The sequence below is a fragment of the Scomber scombrus genome, chromosome 7 (assembly GCF_963691925.1).
Source record: "Scomber scombrus chromosome 7, fScoSco1.1, whole genome shotgun sequence".
In the NCBI taxonomy this organism is placed as follows: domain Eukaryota; kingdom Metazoa; phylum Chordata; class Actinopteri; order Scombriformes; family Scombridae; genus Scomber; species Scomber scombrus.
Genome location: NC_084976.1, coordinates 13,197,140 through 13,221,046, shown reverse-complemented (window position 1 = coordinate 13,221,046; position 23,907 = coordinate 13,197,140). Strand labels below are relative to the sequence as shown.

General features: G+C 38.7%; 1 protein-coding gene across 1 annotated transcript in view; it reads right to left on the bottom strand.

Annotated features, from left to right (window-relative positions):
• Window positions 1-367: 367 nt before the first annotated feature.
• sntb1 (syntrophin, basic 1) overlaps window positions 368-23,907 on the bottom strand; it is a 38,783-nt gene continuing 15,243 nt past the window's right edge. Inside the window, exons 3-8 of the mRNA XM_062422512.1 lie at window positions 16,792-16,909; window positions 16,562-16,651; window positions 14,542-14,678; window positions 13,517-13,713; window positions 5,935-6,164; window positions 368-2,876 (exon numbers count right to left, since the gene is read on the bottom strand). Of these exons, the coding sequence (XP_062278496.1) occupies window positions 2,784-2,876; window positions 5,935-6,164; window positions 13,517-13,713; window positions 14,542-14,678; window positions 16,562-16,651; window positions 16,792-16,909 (865 nt within the window). The 3' untranslated portion in view covers window positions 368-2,783. The remainder of the gene's footprint in view (window positions 2,877-5,934; window positions 6,165-13,516; window positions 13,714-14,541; window positions 14,679-16,561; window positions 16,652-16,791; window positions 16,910-23,907) is intronic.

The window sequence follows — 23,907 nt, the reverse complement described above, 5'->3', positions numbered from 1 at the left end:
ATTAGGAACATCATATAAAATATATATATACACAATATAATGTACCCTAATATCACCCACTATGACATCAATAATAAACATAAAGCAGAATTATCATCGTCTTGACAAAAAACTGAAAACGTATAAGTTTCATAAATGTACACTCCATAGCAGAGCTGTTGTACTGGATTGCATTCGATTGCACGGGTGCACCTAATAAAGAGACCAGTGAGTGAATGAATCTCAATATCCTACTATCCTACTAATAATATCATATTAGAAATAATTAAGAACCATCACTATAATTAGCAAACAAATTGCAGATGTCATTCACATTTTAATATGATTGGACTAAAGGCAAAATTTCCCTCAGCCCATAGAATAGGAAATGAATAAATCACAAATGAACACAATAAAAACAAAGTCATCTTATCACTTTTGTTAAATACATGATTTATGTGCACCATTTGACTTCAAAACTAAGCTTTATCATTCTGAGTGACAGTATAGTAGCTGCCGAAGGCATCAGAGTATTCTACATATCAAAGCAGCCTTTACTCACAGAGCTTTTCTTCACTTGAGGTTATCAGTAAGTGCGGGATTCATCGCTGAACATAAGTGTTACAGTGCTGCCGTCATCTTTTAGTAACAACAAAACCATATCATATTTCCTCTACAGTGTGCTATGCTTGCAATGTGTAAATCAATGTTCACAGTGTCACTGTGTATGTAAATGGTCATTGAAAATGTGTGTGTTTGATATGAAGAAGACAGAAAACACAAAATTACCACTGGCTGAGAATCTCCACACTCATAACCAAATGTAGCCATCATAGAAGTCGCATCATTGCTCCATGCTCATGCTGTGATTAATGTCTTTCAAAATTCTTCTTTTTTTTTCTTCTTTATCATCTGAAGGCACAGGGAAAGACCTGGCAGCTGGCCATGTCAGAGACGGCACAGCACACAGATTTAATGCTGCATACTGTAACATCCAAGACAAAAAGAGCTACACTGGCTGCTGCAGGACTAAAGCAGACTAGAAGATTTATATGATGGCTACCTTGTTACTGTGTATTGATAGATGAATAATACTTGATTACATAACTGTGGCATCCTTAGTTTGAATGGCAGTTTTCAGTCTGAATGTTAGATGTACTCTTGGCAGATGTTAGCTTGATGGGGCAGAACATGACTTCAGTTTGTCAGTTTAACATCTGCAGTTATTAGATGTCTATTTTGAAATATTTCAGTTGGTACATCAGGCGTGAACAGTCACTCTCCACCCTGAAATTAAGGAAGGAGGAGTCAACAGCATCATCATGTCTCAGTAGACTGGAGACATTGACATTTTGGGCAATACACTTATTCGCTGTCTTGCTGAGATTTAGGCAAGAAGTTCAAAATCACTCTCAGGTCTATCCTTTAAATATAAGTTTACAGCTGGCACCTGGACAAAAAAATAAAGTGTAAAAATGACAATTTGCCATTTTACAGGCGGTTATGCGTACATTTTTTTAAAAAGTAAACTTAAACTGAGAAAACAAACATGATTTGTATTTCATGAATTATTAATGATGGCTGTTGAGTGTCATCAGGTTCAACAATTGGTTAAGGAAAGTGCTCCAAATTTACAATCCCCTTTATTCCAGTCTTTATGCTAAGCTAACCAGCTACTGGCAGTAGCCTTATATTTAATAAATATGTCATCGGTATTGATTTTTTCATCTGCCTCTTGACAACACAACAAAGAAACATATTAATGCATGTAATACATGATAAACCATTTCTTAAAATTATCCAAAACATGTTTCCCAAAGTATCCTCATGTAGTTGTGGTACTATTCAGGATAAATTAATAATGTGCATATTAATATCCTAATTATGAATTTGCAGGTATTCCAAGTTTTACTCTGGAAATTCAAGTTAAGTGCATCAGAAAAATAAATGTGACAACAAAAACACAATGGTTGAGTTTGTTATAAATGAAGTAAGTGATAACAGTGTTTTTCATGTTTCAAGACATTAGAGCTGACATTGGATCATTGTCAACTCTCATACTGAAATACTTTGACCACAAGATGGTTACTGTATGCAACTTGTTAAAGAAATACTGTGACACTTTGAATGTGAGTCAGCTGTCACACTGTGGGAAACTATGCGGCCAGTCGGGCTTCTCAGGTTCAGTGATGAATAGTGACATTGCTAATGAGATGTCTCAAGGGGACACTAACAAAGACAAATGCTTAAAGTTTTTGGTGAAGAAAAATGACAGAGTTAAATACAGAGTGTCCTTTCAGAGCTGATGGTGAATAAATTATATGATTGGTAAATGGAAGGCAGTTTGCCATTACATTTTGATTGAATTAAAAATGGATTCATCTCAACCCCTGCTGCACGTGTCCAACCCTGGACGTGACAGTAATGCCCAATCTATTTCTTTCAGTGTGTCCTTCTCTATATACATCGTATCATCCCTCTGCTTCAAGTCCAGTGATAGTCCATGTTTTCTTCTGTGGTTCATTAGTCAACATTTCAGTCATTGCAGCCCTTAAAAGGGAAAGTTTAAAGTTCCAAGTTCCAGTCAAAGCAAAACCAATCTGGTTTGGTTTCTCCAGTGTTTCTTTAACTTGGAGTTGGAGACCCTAAAATGCTTAGTTTCCAGAGAGAGGCTACATTCGCTCTGCTTGGGTACCCCGCTGTAAGAGTTTAACAAGGTGCACTTCATGCTGCCTGCAGTGATGTGGAGAAACACAGTGGATTTCTTTTTTTAAAGCAGGTGAAATGTCCGTTCAGAGAGACTGTCAGGCCACCAGACCAAGGCGGGAGATCTTAGCAGAGAGGAAGGAGTGGAGGATGAAGACGATTGGCTTCGGACATGAGTGGAGGTCCAGTTGCTGGAGGAAGATGAGAAAACAAAAGAATTGAAAAACAGAACAAGACAGAATATTGGATAACATAACAAGGATAAAGAGGAAAGAAAAGAAAATATCTTAAAATTCATGACACACAAGAGACAAGGAGGCACGGTAGGGAGGTAAAAAGAAAAAACAGGTTTATAAGACATCATAAAACCATACAAATATATTCAAACCTAACTCCATAGTCATTAGTTCCCCATGAGGCAAGGATTAGACAGTCCAAGCTAGAGCAAAGCACTGTATACACACAAACACCACATCATTGCGAACAAAGCTCTTTTCATAGCCTGAATCAACAGCGAGTGATTTCACCGGCACTATGACTCACATCCTGTTCCTAAGGCCTATAGGGAGATTGAGCCTATGAATTCACATTTAAACTACTGTTTGGTCTGTCAAATGAAACACAGGAACTTTTAGTGACAACCTCTACTTCTCCAGTAAACTTTGCAATGAAATATGAGTAAAACTACACATTATCTGGCCTACAAAAATCTTGTGTGTCCAAAAAGTCAGTTGAGGATAAATTACATGCGTTTTTTCCGCCATTTATTTTTGGTCCACCTGTGGGTCAAGATTGAAATATCTCAACCATCTCATGGATTGCCATGAAATTTGGTACAGATATCCATGGAGGCCAGAGTATGAATTCCCCTGACTTTTCCTCAGCCTCAGCATGAGGTTGACATTTGTGATTTTCAGGAAAATGTCTTGACAACCATCAGGTGGATTGGCATGAAATTTGGCACACATTCATGCCCACTACAGGATGAATTGTAATCAATTTGGTGATCCATTAAGCTCCATCATCACAATCTTTTTTTATGGCAAAACAACTATATGCTAGTGACATTCCCATCATTGTCAGCTGTATTTAAAGTTTAGTGCTAATAAGCAAATGTTAGCATGCTAACAAGCTGAGCTTATATGGTTGACATTAGATTTGCTTTAAATAATCAGGTTAGCATTCTCATTGTGAACACGTTTGCATACTGATGTTGGCATTTAGCTCAAAGCACTGCTGTGTCTAATTGCAACCTCAAAAAGCTGCTTGGATGTACACCCCTTAGTCTTGTTATTTTCTTCACCCTGTTGTTAAACGCGCCTTGGTGCGTATAATATTTGCTTTCCAAGCCACGATCAATGATTTGGTTTGGTGCAAGCTCTAAATACTAAAACACACTCTGTACTGGTGAGATAAACTGTCAATTGTTTTGACTGAGACACATTTAGACATACATAGTTCCTGCCAATAATTACAGTAGAGTCAACACTCTGAAAAAATAGACCAGGCTGATTCTACTTTCAAATGTTGAGCTAATGAGCCATCAGCCACATACGTAAGTGCCTTGGGATTTTTTATAAGGCCTTGCCTGTTTTGGAAATGCTACAGAATCCAAAATTTGTCCTGCTAAGGTAGCCAAGAGAGGGGTTTGAATCAAAGCTCCCGAGTCTTTGCTTATTTTCCTTCAGCATAAACGGAGCAGTCCAATATGAGTGTATCTGACAGAGGTCTCACACAGAACTGTATATGGACTGTCGGGCCTACTGTTTGTGGCGTTGATATAAAATGTCTCGGTTTTTCTAAGGCTCATAAACCTAGAGAGTAAATATTTTAGTTTTCACTGTCACTTTATTTTCCAGCATACAGTAAATCACAGTGCTGTGGCTTTATGAATGATGGAATATCAAGCCTCTTTTTCTGGGTAAAAGCTGTTTGTATAAGTGTCAGGTGACATAAAAGAGCTACTAGAGAATTGCCCCCTCACAGCTACATGATATTCAATTTATATTGTCAAATGAGACCCAAGAGATTAAAAAACTGAATTTTTAAAATAAAAATATTCCACACATATTGGGGTCATAGGAGTTGAATGACACTGGTCCTGATTACTTTGAGGGTGGCCCCTGAAAAAGGAGCCACATGGACTTCCATACAGTGAGCAGTGTAAATGGATTGAAACTCTCACAGTTAGTGACAGACTTTTTTTTAAAAGGAAACTCCACTCTGAAAGCTCTTACCTAGTAAGACCTACAGATGTGTGAAGTTAATTTTATTTCAGTACAGTAATTTACTTTCTGCTGTACCACTATCCCTCTGCCTGTCTGATATACAGTGCTTATATGCCAGTTTATATTTAGCTTCTTATGAACTTGTTCTATTTATTGTAGATTGTACATGACCACAGTTAAAAAAAGTGGTCTAGAAAGGACAATTATTTGTCTATTTCTGAAGGCAAAAAGAAGCACATTTCTCAGTTTCTCAGTCTCTGTTCAAATTTAAAATTCACAATGTATGAGCCCATCAGGATATGTGCTTTCTAGTGCTCCAGATGATGCACTGTGTGTACCAAACCGCCTAAGAAGTAATATGTGGAAGCATTGTGGATTCAATGTGATAAGTGGGAAAATTGTGGATAAAAGTAAAGGCTGTTTGTTGCTCTTGTAAAAATGTTACTGCCTTAGAAATGTTAGCTTGTCACTCAAGTGAAGCAGCAAAGGCATAAACAGAAAAACATCCATTCTACAAAGCAGTTTAAGGTGCATTTCAATTTATTCCAACCAACTACATTTTCATTTGGATTCATTTGAACTTTGAGATTGTCCTGCACCTTATTTGTAAAATGCACCATTGTGTTATTGTCTACTGAGGCTACTACTGGTGCAGAAACTGATTGTTTTCTACCTGTATTCTTCTTGGTGAGAGTGATTTCTATCAATGATGTTTCTGCTGTTGTAGCTGAACAAAACATAATGTGTCTTCACCCAGTTACACACAATTGATAGATAAATAGATAAAATGGAGCTAAGACTGTACATCAACAGTAGTTGTTTTTAAAAAGTTACAGTTGTTTGGGGTGGATGTTTTTCTGTCAACAGAAACAGATTTTTCACCTTGTTTGCATTCAGCAGACCATGAACAGGGAGGAGAAAACGCAGGCCAACTGAGTCTGTCAGAGCTAGGTGGTTGAGTAACATGTCTTGTTACATTTTCTTTGTCAAAACATAATGCCTTAAGAAAAAAGACACTCACAATCTCCCCCTCTTTCCCTCCAAAGTCAAGGAAGAGCATTCGAACTCCATCATCCGAGGACATCTTTAGTTTTTCATAGGGGTAGGAGAGGAGCACTCGTGGTCTGGTAGGAGTGTGAGCTCCTCTGTCTTCTTCATTCTCCCCATCTCCACGTTTGGATTCAGCCAACACAGAGAAGCCCTGTTCGTAGTGAATAACAAGTCGGCACTCCTGACCCCGGTAAAGACAACCTGAAATATTGAAAGACAGAATACAAGTTAATACATTTCTCTAATCTATTTAACTATACAGATTCATTTTGTGCTATTTGTTGACAAGATGCTCATGAACAAATCCTCCTGTTCAAATCCATATTTTCTTGTTTTAATAATGAGCGCATGGCAGAAATAAGAGCTAAATTGCAAATCAGAATGTCAATCATTGTCCTGCTACATACATTAAAGAGTAACTAATTATGCCAAAGTTAGACCAAAAGGCGGTTGGCTTAGTTTAGCATGAAGACTGGAAACAGGGGACAACAGCTAACCTTGCTCTGTCTAAAGGTAATATAATCCACCAATCAGCACCTCTAAGATAATTCATTACCTCGTTATAATTTGTTCATTTAATCTGTACAAAAAGTGTAAAATGGCAATGCCAGACTATTTCTTTGGCAGGTGCAGCTGCTAGGCAACAGTGGAGACTCCAGGGAGTTACTTAAACAATATCGCATGAGAGGGAATGCCTCATATATTAATTATTATATTGAATAATGTGATTATCTTCAACTTGCGGCCTCTTACTTGAGACTAAATCACAACTGTGCCAATAATCAGTACAACAGCATAACCTCGAGTGTAATATAACTTTTATACAACAGTTCTACAAGCTCCATTTAATAATTAACAGTAATGTGCGACATCAGATATTGATTTGTTAGTTTATTTAATTAATTATTTGGCTCCGCCAACACAAGTTATTCTTTGACTGGAATGTTGCCAAGCAACACATAAACATTTAGCTGCTTATTTTACTGCTTTGTGTAGGTCTACATGTTACTGCAGACCAGCTGCTTTGTATCATGTACATTTATCTGTAAATTTCCTTTTATTGTGCAACCAGAGAAATAAGCATGTTTGATTCCGCTGAGCTTGATCAAACAGTACATTGCTTCATCGTCTCCTGCTCTCCAACGAGACAAACAAGTTTTTTGTTTACTGGTACATTTTTCATGTTCCGTGACTCATTATGAACAACTATTCACATTTTGGTCTCTATATATATAAAGCATTTCACCTATGCCCACTCACTACCATGATCTCTCTTGCCTTGAGTCCTGCATCAGACAGTTTGTGTGTCAGTGGCTCTCAGGCTGTGGTTGGTGTTAGACGTGTGTCCCTGTCTCTTTGCACATCCTAGGTAACATCTGTGACAGCTGGTTTACTCTCAGGGGATCAGCGGTATACCAGAAGCTGTCGAGCTGTCTGTCGGAGCTGTTACCCTCTTGGGCTGCAGACAGAGGGCTTTTGCACCAGGCAGAATTTTGCTAAGACATTTTTTGAGAGATGCCACCAGGCAAACAGGATTTCCTTGCTCCTCAAACATAGTGCCCCTCTGATTTTCCCTGGCTCTCTCCAGTTGGTCTTTATGCTTTTTTGTTTCTTCATTGAATGTCATGGTAAAATACTTCACTCCACTTTCATCACATTTTAGGACGAATAAGTCATGTTTGAGATCCTGATTCCCCTCTTTTGTTGAAATCCAACATTATATATGTTTTGGAGTCTTTGGTTTGTAGTGCTGTTGAATTGTATTATACTTAGAAGTGTTTCCAATATTTTGTCCACCTTATTTGTATCAATGAGGGTTATTAACACAGCATTAGTTTTAGCTAAGCAACTGTGTGCAGTTTTATGCTCACCTTTTTAAAACACATTGTACTATTCTGTTGTGTTAGTTCTTTTCTGCTGCTGTGACAACTGATAGCAACTTTTAATACATTCATTATATATCAAAGGGACCCTTCTCTGTTCTCACTTGTGTGCCCCATGTATATTACACACTACAGTTTACCACATTTCAGTGACAGACTACTCTCTTCATGTGGAGACCATCCTGCTGAAAGCACAGTGTCATTTATCCGTTTAACAATATTTCCCATTACTTTCTCTCCTGCCCTCATCTCTTTTCACAGCAAGTGTCTGGGCTGAAAGCGGAATGTACTATCTTTATCTACTCTCCCAATTTACACATCACTTTCCTCTGCTTTAATGACAGACCCGTCTCATCTCCACACAGTGTGATCTTGCTGCATTTATTCTTATTTTTCAGTGCCTTGACAGCAGAGCTCTCTCTCTCCTGGCAAACATGAAGGCCGCACACTGAAAACTTCATTTACAGCATAAGCTCCTCTCTCTTGACAACATCTGATCTACCGAGCGGCATGTTTGTGTGACAAAGAGACAGCAAGTGAGAAGAGAGTTGTTATCTTTCCATTGTTTGCTGACAGCCTGAACAGGATGTGTGTATATGGCACTTACAGAGAGGGGTGTGTGTGCACTGCATGCATATGTGTACATATGACAGTGAGAATGTATTCTCTAGCTTGATGAGAAAGAGAGATGGAGATGCATATTTGTGTGTTGTGTCTCCCTAAGGGCTACAGAATACCTATGCGTATGTGTCATACATATATGTGTGTTGCCGATCTCTGTGGCCTGTCTCAGCCTTTTGTCCAACTATCAACAGGCTGATTCTTTGACTACTTAACTGTGTTGTCAGTCAAACCTCGCTAATCGCCCCATACATACCTAAATCCCATCCGCGTTTGGCTCTTTATCTAAAGGCGATTATGAAACCGAGGTTGGCAAATGTGTACACAGTAATACACGCACACACACACACACACACACTAACAAACACACACACCAGCTGACTAGTAATGTCCAGGTGTTCAGTGTAACCATTATAATCACACATTTCACTATTTATCTGCCAACTACCGTACGCAGCTCCCTGTTCCTCCACCTCAAACTTCTTCTTGAGGCGCTGAGCTAATTTAACTAAGATATAATGTTCATCATTAATGTATATTTAAGTGGATTAGCTCTCCAAGCTGAATCCTTGTTGCTGCTCAGTCTTTGAAAGCTCCCTCAAAGAGTACAGAGCAAAATTTAACTGTATAGATATTTCACTTACAAATAATACACGATTACTGGTGGAAGTGTTTGTGACTTTCTTTGTAAAAAGAGATCAATTTCTCTCAAATTGGACTGAATATTATATATCAACAAATACTCTCAATTGTCATCCTACCAAGTATAAGTCACTTTTTGTTGTTTTTGCTATCTTCTTCCTTATCCGTATCTTGTCTAACCCCTGCATATGTAATGTGAAAAACCCTCTCACAAGTTGTTGAGGGCAACCTTAACAACTGTGCTACTGTATTACACTTTTGTTCTTCTAATCTATTGTACAATATTCAGCACATTTTTAAATTATAGCACCACAGAGGCAACACTGGCTTAAAATAGGAAAGTGCTAATGTTATTTTTTGTGTCAGGAGCAGTGTGGCATATTAATCCTGTCTCTCCTTATCAACTGTAAAACTCACTAAAACAACACAGGCGTCTTGATTACAACTTCAGGAAGTAATGTTGATAGGAAGGAAACAGAATCAAACAGAAAAAAACAGATACGAACACACACTGCTAAATATGCAGTATAATATCCCTCAAACCCTGAAGACCACACTGTCATGATGAAAAATGAGTATTATAAGTCTTATTCTAATGATATGTAAACAATTTGGCAAGACAAACGTCTCCCTAATGGCATAATAGTTGTAAATGGGACAAAGAGTGCAGGGTCTTTGTTGTGTTCATGAGTGAAAATTAAAAGTGAAACTCTACTCTTCTACCTGAGAACCTTGATCTGTGGGGCACACAGGGTTTCCCACCAGAGAACAAACACATCCACACACTGACACACTCACACACATACACACACACACACACACACACACACACACACACACACACACACACACACACACACACACACACACACACACACACACACACACACAACACACACACAAACACACACACACACACACACACACACACACACACACACACACACACACACACACACACACACAGAAAGAGGCTTTTCAGGGTGCAACAAAAGCCCTTCTATCAGCCTGACAGTGAGTGGAAAAGACAGAAGGAGGTTGAGAAGGGCAGAGAGTAATAACTCTGACGAGATGAGAAACAGAGAGAGGAACTGGAGTGAGGGAGAGAGACAATGAGAGAGGAGGAAGGCACTAATTTGGTTAAGCAAAAGACAAGTGGAAACACTAAAAGGTTATTTTGGGACAGGAACTCATGTTTTGAGCTTGTAAATCACATTAGCAGCAGGTAAAGTACTTCATGTTTTCAAACTGCATCCCATGGCGCTATATTTTGGATGTCACAGCAGGTTAATTATGATAATTTTCCACAACCACTGTGATAAAATTGCTTTTTTACGAGTACCACAAGACATTATGCTGTTTACATGTTCATTAAGGAGACCCAGTCAGCTTCTAAAAAAAATCTCACAAGTAATACAGCTGTCACCTTTGAAAACAACATTAAACCTGTGGTAATACAGGAATCAAGAGAAGTGGATTTAATGATAAAACCGATACATCTGAAACTGATCATAACATTATGATTTCAATCCGTAGTTCAAAGTTCATTCTTGATCTTGATTTTGATGAGAAAGCAATCTCAAAACAAGGTTTATTTAGTATGTCCTCTGGTGTTTTTTAGTTGTTGGTTAGCTTAGCTTAGTTTTAGCATAAAGAGGAAAATACTCCTACACCCAAACCCCAACTTGATGTTTTGACACTTTGGCTTTTGAACAGATTAAAATAACAATATATAACAAGTTAATTAAACAGTTAATACATTGAATCAAAACAGAAAAAAAGATATGCAGTAGACATAAGCAGCTGTTTCAAACCTTGACACTAATGCAGTATCTTATCCAACTAGTTGCTGAAAAAATCAATAAGACCTCTTAAATTTAAGTCACCTTGAAAGTAATAATAACATAAACGACAGCAGGTCAAGTGCCGGTGAAATTAGATTTCAGAGCCCCCTTTAAAATCCCTCCAACAATGGCCTGCTGCCCGGTGAGTGATTGAGAGTTAATTTATCTTTAGAGTAAATCTTTATCACAAGTCATGACAGTGAATAAATCATCACAATGATTTATCAGAATGATACACAGATGAAAAGCTGACAAGGTCAGCTCAATGACTCCTCAACTGGCAACTGCTGAAAAATGAGTGAATGCACTTTCGTATGCATTATCCCACTCCTCCTCGCACAAGTGTAAATTACTTTCCTACTTCCACAACAAGAAACTGAGGGCTCAGTGCTAACATCAATCTGTTTCAGGAAAGTAATGGGATCCACTTCATGCAGAAATTCAATAGTGAGCAATAAAGTTTCAAAACAATTCTCATGTTTACTCATTCTTTACGCCTGTGTCTGACCTACATCCCAAATCAGAATAACACATTTAAAGATGCTGTAGTAATTATCCTTGTATTAACAATGAATTATATGACTACATGAAAGGTGTCGCTCGAACTGACCAACCCACAGAAAATCGGCAGAGCTTTATAGAGTCTGTCAGCATCTGTCAGCTTGTTTTATTTTTACAGTTTTGATTCATCCACCTGCTCTCATCTCTCCCAGAAATACTAGCAGAAAAAACCTAATGTACACTACATGCTCAGCATCAAACAAAAGGAAGGTTCATTTAGTTGTCGAGCTGCTGGTCAGCTTATACAGCCTTTTGATTATACACCTTGCAGCGCAAGATTAAAGGCATGTATTAATGTCACGTCAGTGTGAATTAGTTGCTGTATGGTCCAGACAGTATTTAAACAGACACTTGTAAACCTCTGCATAAACAAAATAGTGAAGTTTTAAACCAACAGCAGCACTCCAGAAATGTGGTTCAGCTGCAAAACATCACTAAAAAAGGCCTTCACTGCTGTTTTTATATATTTTATGGCTCAGTGGGTCACTCACTGACAGCGCTGGTCAAAGTATTAACAGATTATCAGATTTATAGCCAATACCTATGAATCAAAATGCCTGGATTTATTGGAACTGATCTGTAAATCCTTACTGTTTCAGATTTCAGGATGTAATCATTTATAATTATAAGCTATCCCTTTAGTTAAACAGTTACAGACTTACTGATTAGTACATGACTAAAGTTGAGGATGCACCTGTGCACGTATTGTCCATATCCTGGATATGGGTCTTCTTCTGCTGTGGATCATATTATGATGTTTACATTGACCACAAGTAACCTAGTAACTCTGTAATTAAGTACAAAATATTTCTTCTTTGTCTTTGGCACCCCTCCAGCTCGCCTACAACAAAAAACGTATTTTGTGCTCCGTCTGCTGGGTGAGTAAATAAGCAACTGTTGTTGCCATATCAACTTAAAAAGTGGAAATATGTCAATCTGGAGCTTTTTCCACTGTTTCAACTTTATCTGTTGATACTATTGTAACAGTACCTCAAAAGCTATACCATGTCAATACTGGGCAACATCTTTCAGTCTAGACAGCGTTTTGTCATGGCATTCAATAAGATGTCCTTTTAACATTCACTTTTTTTCCTGCTAATAACCGTGACATACACAATCTGATTATCACACACCTTAAATAAAGTGTTTAATTCAAATCGAGCTCTGCAGACGTGAACGAAGCCTTGCTATGCTCATCATAGTGTAACTTTTACACCTGGATCAATTGCAGTTGCAGAAACGATTTTGAAGAGTTTTAACGCGAGTTTGGTGGCGGCAAACGATGCGGAAACAGCAGTGGCAAAGAGAGGTATGGAGTTGACAGCGTGCATCATTCGCTGCTGGATACACTCAGCTTCATATAAGAACAGAATCTGCTTTTATAGATGGGGAGAGGAGGGGGACCCAGGGGAGAAATGCAGTTCCCAGGACATTTTGTGCTTAGAGAGGACGGGAAGCAAAGACGGGGGATATTCTGTTGGAATTCCCTGGACAGCCAATACACAATGCAAAACATTACACACACACACACAGACAAGCATGCACGCACACACACAAGAATAGCATTCCTTTCCTTATATAGAAAGTGCTTTGTCCACATCTTCCATATGGTTGTCAAATTATATCACAAGCCCTGTTCTATCTCAGTGTATGAGTGGATGTGGCAGCCTGTTCAGTATGGCTGTATGTATAAATTTAGCCTTATACACTGGATTTAGACTTTATTTTAGGCTTGCAAGACCTCAGGCAGTACTTATCCTTGCAGCCCCTTAAATCGCTCAGGATATGTTTTGCTGCAGCATGTCTGAACAGGTCTGAAGAGGCATCACAGAATCCAGCACAGTGACCTGTGTAGCTCAGTTAACTACACACATGTGCTTTCATCTGTTGTGTTCCTGTCACAGTTCATAGGGTCAGAATGGGTATGTTTGTACATGTCTTTATCCATTTTAAAGCTGTGTTAGTGAATCCGCATGCTTATGTGTAATGTATCTGGACTCACTTGTAGTGACTTCCTTGATCATCTCAGCTGAAGTGTGACACCCGTTGACTATGTGTCGGGTCCACAGAGACAGATCCTTGGTGGTCTCAGCTCGGAAAAGGTATGTCTCAATGCCTAGGCGTGTGCCGGTTCGAGTGGCAAAAAACAGCTCTGTGCCAGAATGAGGCGACCCCCGGTCAGGGCCAGAGTGGACCAAACTGGATAAACACATAAACTGTTATATAACAGAATAATTTAAATTACAGTTGACATCTTACAATAGTTAGAAGAAATGACTGTCCTCTTGAAATATGAAAGGAAAACTTGAGAAACTTTCTAACACTTATGAGAATATTTTTTCCTCGCTATGGTATTTTCCAAGCAGTTCATCACATCTTGAACTGACTCATAAAAACTGGTGGTCAAAACTATCATCAAGGACGAAGCTACAAGATACAAAGGACATACCACAAGCTGTGCAAGAATTACTTCAACAACACTGTAATTCTACAGTCACAGTAAACAATTATGTAAGATGGCTAAAGCCTTGCAAACATGCTCACAGAGACAATGTGAACATGCTGATGTGTAGAAGGCATAATGTTTACCATGTTAGCATGCTGACATTTGCTGACAAGCAAATTAGCACAAAACACAGTGTAGCTGAGGCTGATGGGGATGTCATTAGTTCTGTTGGCATTTGCTCATAAACCAAAGTATTGAACAAAAGCTTTGACCTGATGATGGTGCTAGATGAAAAGTTAAGACATCACCAAGTGATTACAATTCACCCAGAGGGTAACATGTCTGTACCAAACATCATGGCAATCCATCCAAAATTCATCAAGATATTTCAGTCTGGACCACAGTAATGCAATGATATTTAGTAATATCAATGATCTATGGAAATAGAACGTGTGTGTGTGTGTGTGTGTGTGTGTGTGGTTTTAAAATCAAACTATAACTTATTTTTTTAGACTATTACATGACAACACAGTAGTGTATCTTACATGTTTTGCAGTGCAATAACTGTGTTTGTGACTTACCGTGTTGCTAATAGTGGATAAGTGTGTGCTGGGCTCTGCCAGGCCTCTTTGCCTCGTGGTAGACTGTCGTACAGCAGCAGGTCTTTCTCTGTCACCACAACCAGCACTGGCTTCCAGCACTCCTTCTCACTCTCTGTCTGCAGCGAAAACAAAAAAAAACTGTGACACAGCTGTATCCATCCATCTACCTTCTGTTCCTACTTAGTGTATCCTGTGCAGGTCATGGGGTGACTGCTATATTCAGTTATTTAACTGTCAGTTATTTTCAAACATATCCAAATGTATTGTGTATCCAGTAAAAGTCTGTATTTAGTTGATAAATTAATTTAACAAATGATTACTTGGCTTCTAATTTAATTTAATTGGATCACGCCAGACATTAATCAGTCCTGCAAAGGTGCTCAATTTGAATTTGAATAAAGAATAACCTCCATTACTTTGATGCAGTAGGATTGCTCTCCTCTATTTGTCACCAGCACTGAAATCGTCTTCAGGTGGAAGCAGGTATTTTATCAGAGATATCAATGCTTTTGCAGCAGTGAGTTGCTTTATGGGACTAATGTTATGTCAAAGAGAGGAATAGTAAGTAGTGTGTGTGTGTGTGTGTGTGTGTGTGTGTGTGTGTGTGTGCGTGTGTTAAATACGTAAAAGACATGTCTCAACATAATCCATGACTGGCTGGCTATGCAAACATTTTTTTTTGTATTCTTTCAGTCTCTCTTGTGTCAATACATCACTGAAGATGTTATTTAAGGAAGAAACAAAGGTAGCTATAAAGAGTTCTATGGATACTGTCTATTGTGTATCCAGTGGGAAATTAGCTAAAAATAAAGGTGGCTGGTGTGCAGGGTGCAGGTGCAGGTATACTTCCTACAAATTTGCTTTGCTGTGCCCTCTCGCCCACCCATCCCTCCTATTAAGCAAACCCCATCACTTTTCAAACACACAAGCACACACTGTTAATCTCTTAATTTAGAGCACACACACACACACACACACACACACACACACACACACACACACACACACACACACACACACACACACACACACACACACACACACACACACACACACACACACACACACACACACACAGCCCTGTATTTCATTTTACAATGCTCCATAACTATTCTCATTATGAGAGCTTATCTGCAGCCCAGCCATGGAATCCTAAACTGCTCTTTGAAGTTTTGCCTTAGCCAATCATATCGTGGGATTAAGAGGGTCAAGGGTCAGCTGTTTAACATAATGAAAATGTGTTGCTAAGTAACAGTATTGTACTGCGTTTGAAGGATAAAATATTGGCAAATTCACGAGGACTAAACTAGACAGGTGTGTGTGTGTGTGTGTGTGTGCATGTGTGTGGGTGTGTTTGTACAGGTGTGTGTCTGTGCATGAAGTAAGGAGTGAAGTTTTAGCCGTGTGTGTTCTTGCTTGTGCGAATTTCAAAGATGTGTGCACCAATGTGTAAAGGTGCACACACACACACACACACACACACACACACACACACACACACACACATACACACACACACACACACACACACACACACACACACACACAGTTGTAATTGTGTACTTGTGAAGACCCTCAATGACATAATGCCACCCCCAACCCTTACCCTAAATTTAAACTAAATTCAGTGCTTTGATCTCTCTAAAAATGACAATCTGACAGCACTCTCTTAAAACCTATATCTCATATAACAAGCAAATATTGTGTCATTTATAATTTTCACAGCAGCAGACACGAAAAAGCCTAAAAGTATTTACCATTAAAAAGTAGATAAAATGTCCTCACTAGAGCTAGAGTGCAGAAGCCCACACAGAGAGAAGGCACTACATTTAAATTAGAAGCATGGGTTATATAGTTTCGTATTACAAAGCATTTTATGATACTTGTCTCTCTCACATGGTCTTACACACACACACACACACACACACGCTCACACGCTCGCACACGCATGCACACACACACACACACACACACACACACAACACCAACTCCTACCTACCTTCCCTGCCAGCCATCCCAGGTGTCGTATTTCTTTGCTGCCAGCAACCCCTGTCCTGGTTGTGTTCTGCATGACCTCTGCCAGCGCCCGCTGTGGTGGGATTTTTAGGATGTATCATTGTTCATGAGGAACTGAATCGTAGGCATTGTACGTAATCACTGAAATATTTTACTTTAATAGTGGCCTGATGATGAAAATTACCAGTTAAAGCAATGAAATCAAAGACAGACCTGTGCCAGAGTGAATGTGACAGAGTGCATGGCAGAGAACCAGGTCAGGGCAGATGGTTGGTCTGGGCACCGCAGCACTACGGTGTGCCTGGCGTCAGGGGAATGCAGCTCCAGTTGTCTGGAGGAGGAGATAAGAAAAGTTAACATGCTTTAACCTCTATGTTATCCCAGGGAGGGGGGTTGTTCTAAACTTTTATAGTTCAAAATTGTTTTTGAAAACTGGAAAGCTCTTGCTAACCTTATCAGGCAGGCCCAATTTGACCCAATTTGGACTGAGACCCGTAGCTTTACCAAATGTTCTCTTTTTAGGTTTCAGCTTCAGCAGATGCTCGTTTGTCTTATTCACTTGAAAACAGTGACTACACAATGTAATGAAGTGCATTGAAATTTGAGTTTATTCAAGTCAATTTAAAACATGAAAAAAGGAAAAGGCATTGCTCATGCATCCTCTGTGGACCATTTGACACAATGCTGTCTCCTACTACATTTCCATAACTAATCTCTTTATATGGGAGTATTTCTGGCCTTGAAAGAAATCCATCTGTAGGAAGTCCCTCTATCTCATTGAACGGCTCTTTGATTGTGTGCTAAGCAAATGTGTATTTTAAAAAGGTACATGTCAAGGCCTTTACAGTACATATTGCAATCTCTTTCGTAGCATCAGTATAGTTAGAGAGCAGCAAAAACAACTCTGAACATGTGCTAAAACTACCATTTTTGAAGGAAGTAAAAATAAAGAAAGATAAGACTGATATTAAAATGATCTGTGACGCACAAGCTTAGAGGACAAGATGTGGTAAATGACTCTTCAAGTGTGTGCCTCATGCTGAGATGTGGCCATGTTTGAAGAATATGAACTCAGTTTGTTTGTCTCAGGAGGTTTGAGCAGTGAGAACGAACATAATGTGGTAACTGAAGCTCAAGTGAGAAGTACAGATATGTCTGTGATCAATCGAGAACTGTGCTCAACTCAAACGTCTTCAGAGTATAATAGGTGCAGATTTCCATGTTGGGCCTACATGTTTTTAAGCTCTCTTTCCTTGTCCCTTGTTCGAACTTTGTGAATTGTAATGCCATGATCAAAGGGGACCTGTTTTTCACATCCTCACACAGGCAGTAAAATGAAAGTCATCACATGTAGGACCACACATGTAGATTACCACTGAAATGTCCTTGTGGGTTTTGTTATGTGGGCAAGACAAAAAGGAAATTGAGAATTAGGATCTCTGAGCATAAGAGTAGCATCAGAAATAGGGATGAGAGGTCTCCTGTAGCCAGCAAACACTTTAATTCTGTTGGCCATGAGCTTAGCTATGGTTCAGGGGCCACTGTAGAGGGAAGAAGATAGAAAGAAGAAAATTCTCTAAAGAGAGGCCTATTGGATACACTACAGACTGAGTATTGTAGTGGGATTCTGTGATAAATTGTGTTTTTGTCTTGTTTTTTATGAATACAGATGGATCTTATTGATGTATTTGTATTTTCTATGGAGGCTCTACTGATGCGTATACATATATATACCTGCATTTTCTTATTGGTAGGGTGTGAATCAATTGGTCACTTATCAGGTTGTTGCAATGACAGAATGTGATATATTTTTTCTTATGACTTCATTTTATCTTACTACTATTTTGCTTATTAGTGTTTGTCTTTTGATGGTGTTGTTTTGATTAGCTGGTTGTTAATCACAAGCAAGTCCCTAACTGCTGTTTAATAGGGGTGACATCCACTTTCTTTGTCTCAGAAATGCTGAGGAAAGCCTAGGGCTGGGACACCTCTCCTTCTGCTGCTGTGCATTATTAAAAGAGTTACATGCTTTGCAATGATGACTTCATTTGCAACTGCTGTGATCAATGCAAGTCCAATCTGTATTTGTAGTACAACAACATTCATGGTAAGGCAAAAGATAGAGAAGTAAGATTTCAAATGGCATGCCCACACGTCTTGATACCTGGAGCTGCTGTTTAGTGAATGAGATGAGTGCAGTCAGTGAAAATGTTCTGCAGGAGTCACCCAGGGCGATTTTCTGGGAGTACAGTTTCAGTTTCAACTTCAAATCTCACAACACAAATGGAGCTAGTGGTGCCAGTGGCTCAGGAGAAAAACTACTCCAAACCTAGTGTGGTTTCAACTCTGCAAAGATGCTTTCTTTTCAGACTTCTTTACTGGCCAACAGTGGAAAAGCCCCAGTGAATGTGATGAATCTGCTTTTGCATCAAACCCTCAGAGGTGGGAGAGACCATCCAGATCAGCTCCAGGTGTTACTCTGGGTTAAAAATAGTGTTAATGCCTATAAAAAGCAAGTTGACTAAGGACAGGGCAGAGCAGAAGGAGAGGAAGGTGGAGGGACTCCAGGGCCAGATGTCTGTTTGGCTGTCTTAAAAGGATGGTGTTTTTTTCAATAGCAACATGACCCCCTGACGTTATACAGTACTACAACTAGAGAAAGCATTATCTTCTGGCAAAGTTTCAGAGTGATAATGGAGCTAAATTAACATCTCTTGCTCAGCTTGCGTGGCATGGCCCGTGAACATGGGGAATCGCCTAGGGACCAGCACATTAACTGGATGACCGGGACATGGACTTGAATGTATGGAATAATAAAAGTTTGGTCCTGCTTGAATGAAGATCAATCTTTCATTTGATCAAAGGATAGTTGTTCTCATAGGATTATCACCACATACAGTATATAAAATATGCAGATCCAAGCTTTGTAGGTCTGTTCCAGCATACAGATGTGATTTGTGCAGTGATTGTATTCTATTCATTGATCAACTTTGCATGTTACACACCAGCCCCATGAAAGAAATGTTAAAATATAAATTTTAAATTAATGATATGAGTGACATTGTTGCTGCAATTCTTGTGTCTTCAATAAAATAAAACAAACTATAAGCCTATGTAAAATTATACCATAATCTCTGACAGATGACATTAAAAACACAAGTGTGGTTAGAATTAATTGATTTATTGCCTGTTTTGACCCATAGTGCTTCTGCCTAAATCCAGATGATGACTCAACATGGAATTATTTCTGTTGTACTGTCAATGCACAGACTCCCAGCAATCAGAACTGATTTTTAAGCCTTGAAAAGGCCAGACTTGAATGAAGTCTCATAAGCAAATTGTCTTTCACAAAACATTTAGACATTTTCATTTTAGCTGTGTAATAATGTGTTTTATTTTTTTGGTTCTTTCAATGCAAAGGCAAAATGCAAAATAAATGCAATGTATAACTTGAATATTTTCAGCCATGCGAGGCCTGTCTGTTGCTGTATCACTTATTTAGTTTATCTTCTGTGATTTCACCAGGTCAAAAATTAATACAATACATTTTACCCTTTGACTATCAAGTCAAATTAATTCATCTAGCGGTCAAGTCTCCAGTGGAGTTGGACATTTTGCTGTGATTTTATTATCACGCTCACTTGTTTTATATCCAAGTGGTTATATGATAGTTGGTCTGACCTGTGGTTATTACTTTTGTTGTGATATTGTAGGTTCAGAATAAGTGTCATTCTAGTCCAAATCTCACATCTCAGGTGTACAGCTCTGGCTCCAACACAACCATGAGTCCTACAGTGAAGTGTGTGTAAATATTGAGCCAGTGTCACAGGGCCACAAAGTGCCCTCTCTTGGCTGATTAAAAATGATGACTATAGATTGGACTTCTCTAGGCCAGCAGAGCTGCATGTTTTAAATGGTAAATATAGATGTGATGAAATATGGAGTACAAACAGGTATTAACATTAAACCAACAATGCAGAAGTTTAAGTTAAACTATAAGATGGCCCTATAAGATAAGTAACAGGCTGTATCATTACAGTTATAAGGCAGATTTTCCTTCACTAGTATCAGGGTAATCTTATCCTATCATCTCATATTATGCAGGCTTACATCTGACCCAGGTGTGAGAAGGAGAATTAGAAAGAGTATATGTCTTTTCATCCATTCATAAACTTGTCAAGGTTAAAATGAGGTACTGTAGAAAAATGTCACACTGTGAGGAGCCATGCTGGTTCTGCTGGGAGTCATCTGCCCCTTTTAAAAGCTTTCTGTGGATATTCAAATCTCACATGCTGACACTGAAGTTTTTTAAGTCTGTTGCTTCTGTAATGACACAGATTAATGGTGAAAAAAAAGATAGATTTCATCCATTTTAGGCACTAATTCTTTTTCTCCTCTTGTCTCTTTACATCTCTCTTCTCCTTTCTCTTATCTTTACTCATCTCCGCCATTCCTTTATCTCGTACAACCCTTCTCACTTCCTCTTATCCCGTCTCTGTACACCCCCTCACAACATTTGTAAATGCACACTGTAAATGATGAGTAGGCTCATACCATACTTTAGTTGAAAATATCACTAATTTCACTTGACTTTTTTTCTGTGTATGCGGTGTCTGCTAAGGTGGAGAAGCGTAAACATTTAGTAAAGATGATTAAACTGATTTTTGGAGAATGTCTCCTCTCCTCTCTTTTACTCTCCTCTCATCCCCCCCCCCCCTCCCCTCTTCTCCTTTTGTCTCGGCTCCTCTCCTCTCCTCTCCTCCGCTCCCCCCCCTCCTCTCTTCACCCTCACTCCTCTTGGATTGTATTTTATCATCTCTTCTCATCGCTGTTCCCCGCCTTTCCTTATACACAGTTTAAACAACATCTGCTAAAATGAAGAGAGAATTCCTCAGAGGGATGTAACGTTAAACTGAGTGTTGTGAAAAAACAAACCAAGCCAGATTTCCCTGTCACTTAACTTAAAGCCTCTTAAAACATTTCAGCCCTAAAATAAGAACACAGAGAGTAAGTTTAGTCTGTAAGTCTGGATTGAGCATAACAGACAACATTTCAATTTGGGTGTCCTCCCATAGTCCCATTTAAACATTTACTAAACATTTACCAGTGAGTCAAAGGGGAATTTGTCCTGGCTGTGAGGATTAGGAAGGAACTTCATAAAAAAACATGCGGGTCAAGGTATATTTAGCCAAGGACTTTACATGTGTCTATGAATTTGCCCTTGGGTTTTATCAAACAACAAAACACAGTGTTATCTGGGCAAAGCAAAAACTCACCTTGGCACCTGTCACGAGATGAGATATTGACCCTGACTTTTTGTACAACTGGCTGACCAATAAAGTCAAAGTTACAACCAACAAAGTGAATGTTCAACCCTACTGTGCTCTTAAATGGTTTAATAGTTTAACTGAGATGTGTGAGAGTGCAGCCGAGTCTTTCACCAGACCATTTCTGGGAATTTGAAAGTGATAATTGAATTTGGTTTCATATGTTGTGTCCGTGTTTGTTTTGTGATCTCCTTAACACATGCTCCCATTTTCAGGAAAACACTGTAAACTACACAGATTTATATCTAGGATTAAGTGGCCAATCCAACCACAACTTTATGCTTAGTAAACTCTACCTGCAGCCATTCCCTCACTAATGTCTGTAAAAGCTTTACATGTGTACAGACTTTTCTGTCCAAACTAGCTTTTTCATATCAGTCTGTAAAAGCTGTTGACACAAAGCAGCTTTCTGTTATGTATTGAATTAAAACTCTCATAAATAGAGCCGGATAAAAATCTTATACCTGAAAAAAAAATTAATTTTCCCTGGGGAAGCAATTAGCTTAGCTTAACATAAAGACTGGTGGCAGGTGAATCCCCTAGCGTGGGAATTTAATTGTAATGTTACAAGGATTTTAATTTTAGTTTAATTTCATACAAAGTCAATAGAAAGATGCAATTAAACACACATTTGTCCAGGGTGTCGAGAACTAATGTGAAGACATGTCTGCATGAGTTGAAAATGTGATGCGAATTTGCTTTCTGTCTGAACACAGGATTAGAACAATTATAAATTATATTATATAAAACATTTGCACATTAGCTTAGTTTCAGCCATGCAACAAACACATTGCAAACACTACTAACTTTTTTGTGTCAGAAATGGGAATTCCCCAATTTAACCTCAGTTCCTTGTCTGCATTTGAACTGGTCAAGTATATTTATACTCCATCAGATAGGAAGTACAGAAAATGGCTAATGGACACAGTCTCTGTAAATAATTTATATAACAAAAACTGTGCATATACCCAGCAAGGAGAGGTGCCAGATGCATTTCCTTCTCTGTCAAGAAAAATGTTGCTTTTTAATATTTTAGTTTTGTTAAGTGGGAAATGAAATAAGCTTCATCCTACATTTGAGTCAGCTAACAGATTGGGTAGAGATCCATTTTCTCTGTTTATGGATGGTGTTTTAATTTCTCATGTTGTTGAGTGTTTCAGTTGTGTTTGTGTTATTGATTGTTTGTGCATGTTAGCATTTACATTTTACAGTTTGAGCACTGAGAGTCTAACGACGTCTATAGAGGCAGAGGAACTCTGAAGTCACTGCTCACTGTTACAACTTGACTTTGATGTTTTCTCCATCGCCTGAAGCTTTGAAGTTTAGTGAGGTTAAACTATCTCAGACTTCTAATATCATACATATGCAGGGTGACACACATGGGTGGAGGGAAAGAAGGATGGATTGACGTTGAAAAAAAACCAGTGAAGACAGAGAGACACTTTGAACAAAAGACAGATTTTTTTTTTTTTAAACGAATCAATTCATTCATTTACTTTCCATCCATTTAATCAAATCCTGATGTGTTTAAATTTATTGGCTATATATTTAGTGCAATATTAATGCTGATAAAGAGATGCTAAGATGGTAACAGAGGGAGAAAACAGGGAAAGAAAGAACAGTGTATACAGACTGTGACACCAAAAGAGTTGAAACAGTAAATCGCTTTCTGCCCCCATGCTGCTCGATTGGGCCATTGTCATATTACCAGCCAATTAACTTGACGACACCTCCTAACAGACCACCCCCCGCTGACTGAGAATTATCTTAGTGCTACTTCAAACGTCTGTCTTTAAGAACAACTGAAAAACACTATTGAGTAATCCCTTCAGGATAGCAGAAGGCAGCTGGAGACCCAGGAGGAGACTTTTCTATTCAATCAGTGTCACACTGTTGAGTTAAAGAGCAGGACCTTTGGTCATGTTTTGGTTGCTTCATACTTAAACTTTGGGCAGCAACAACAGCAGCATAGCAGCCTACCAGCAAATTTAGGCAATCAGCT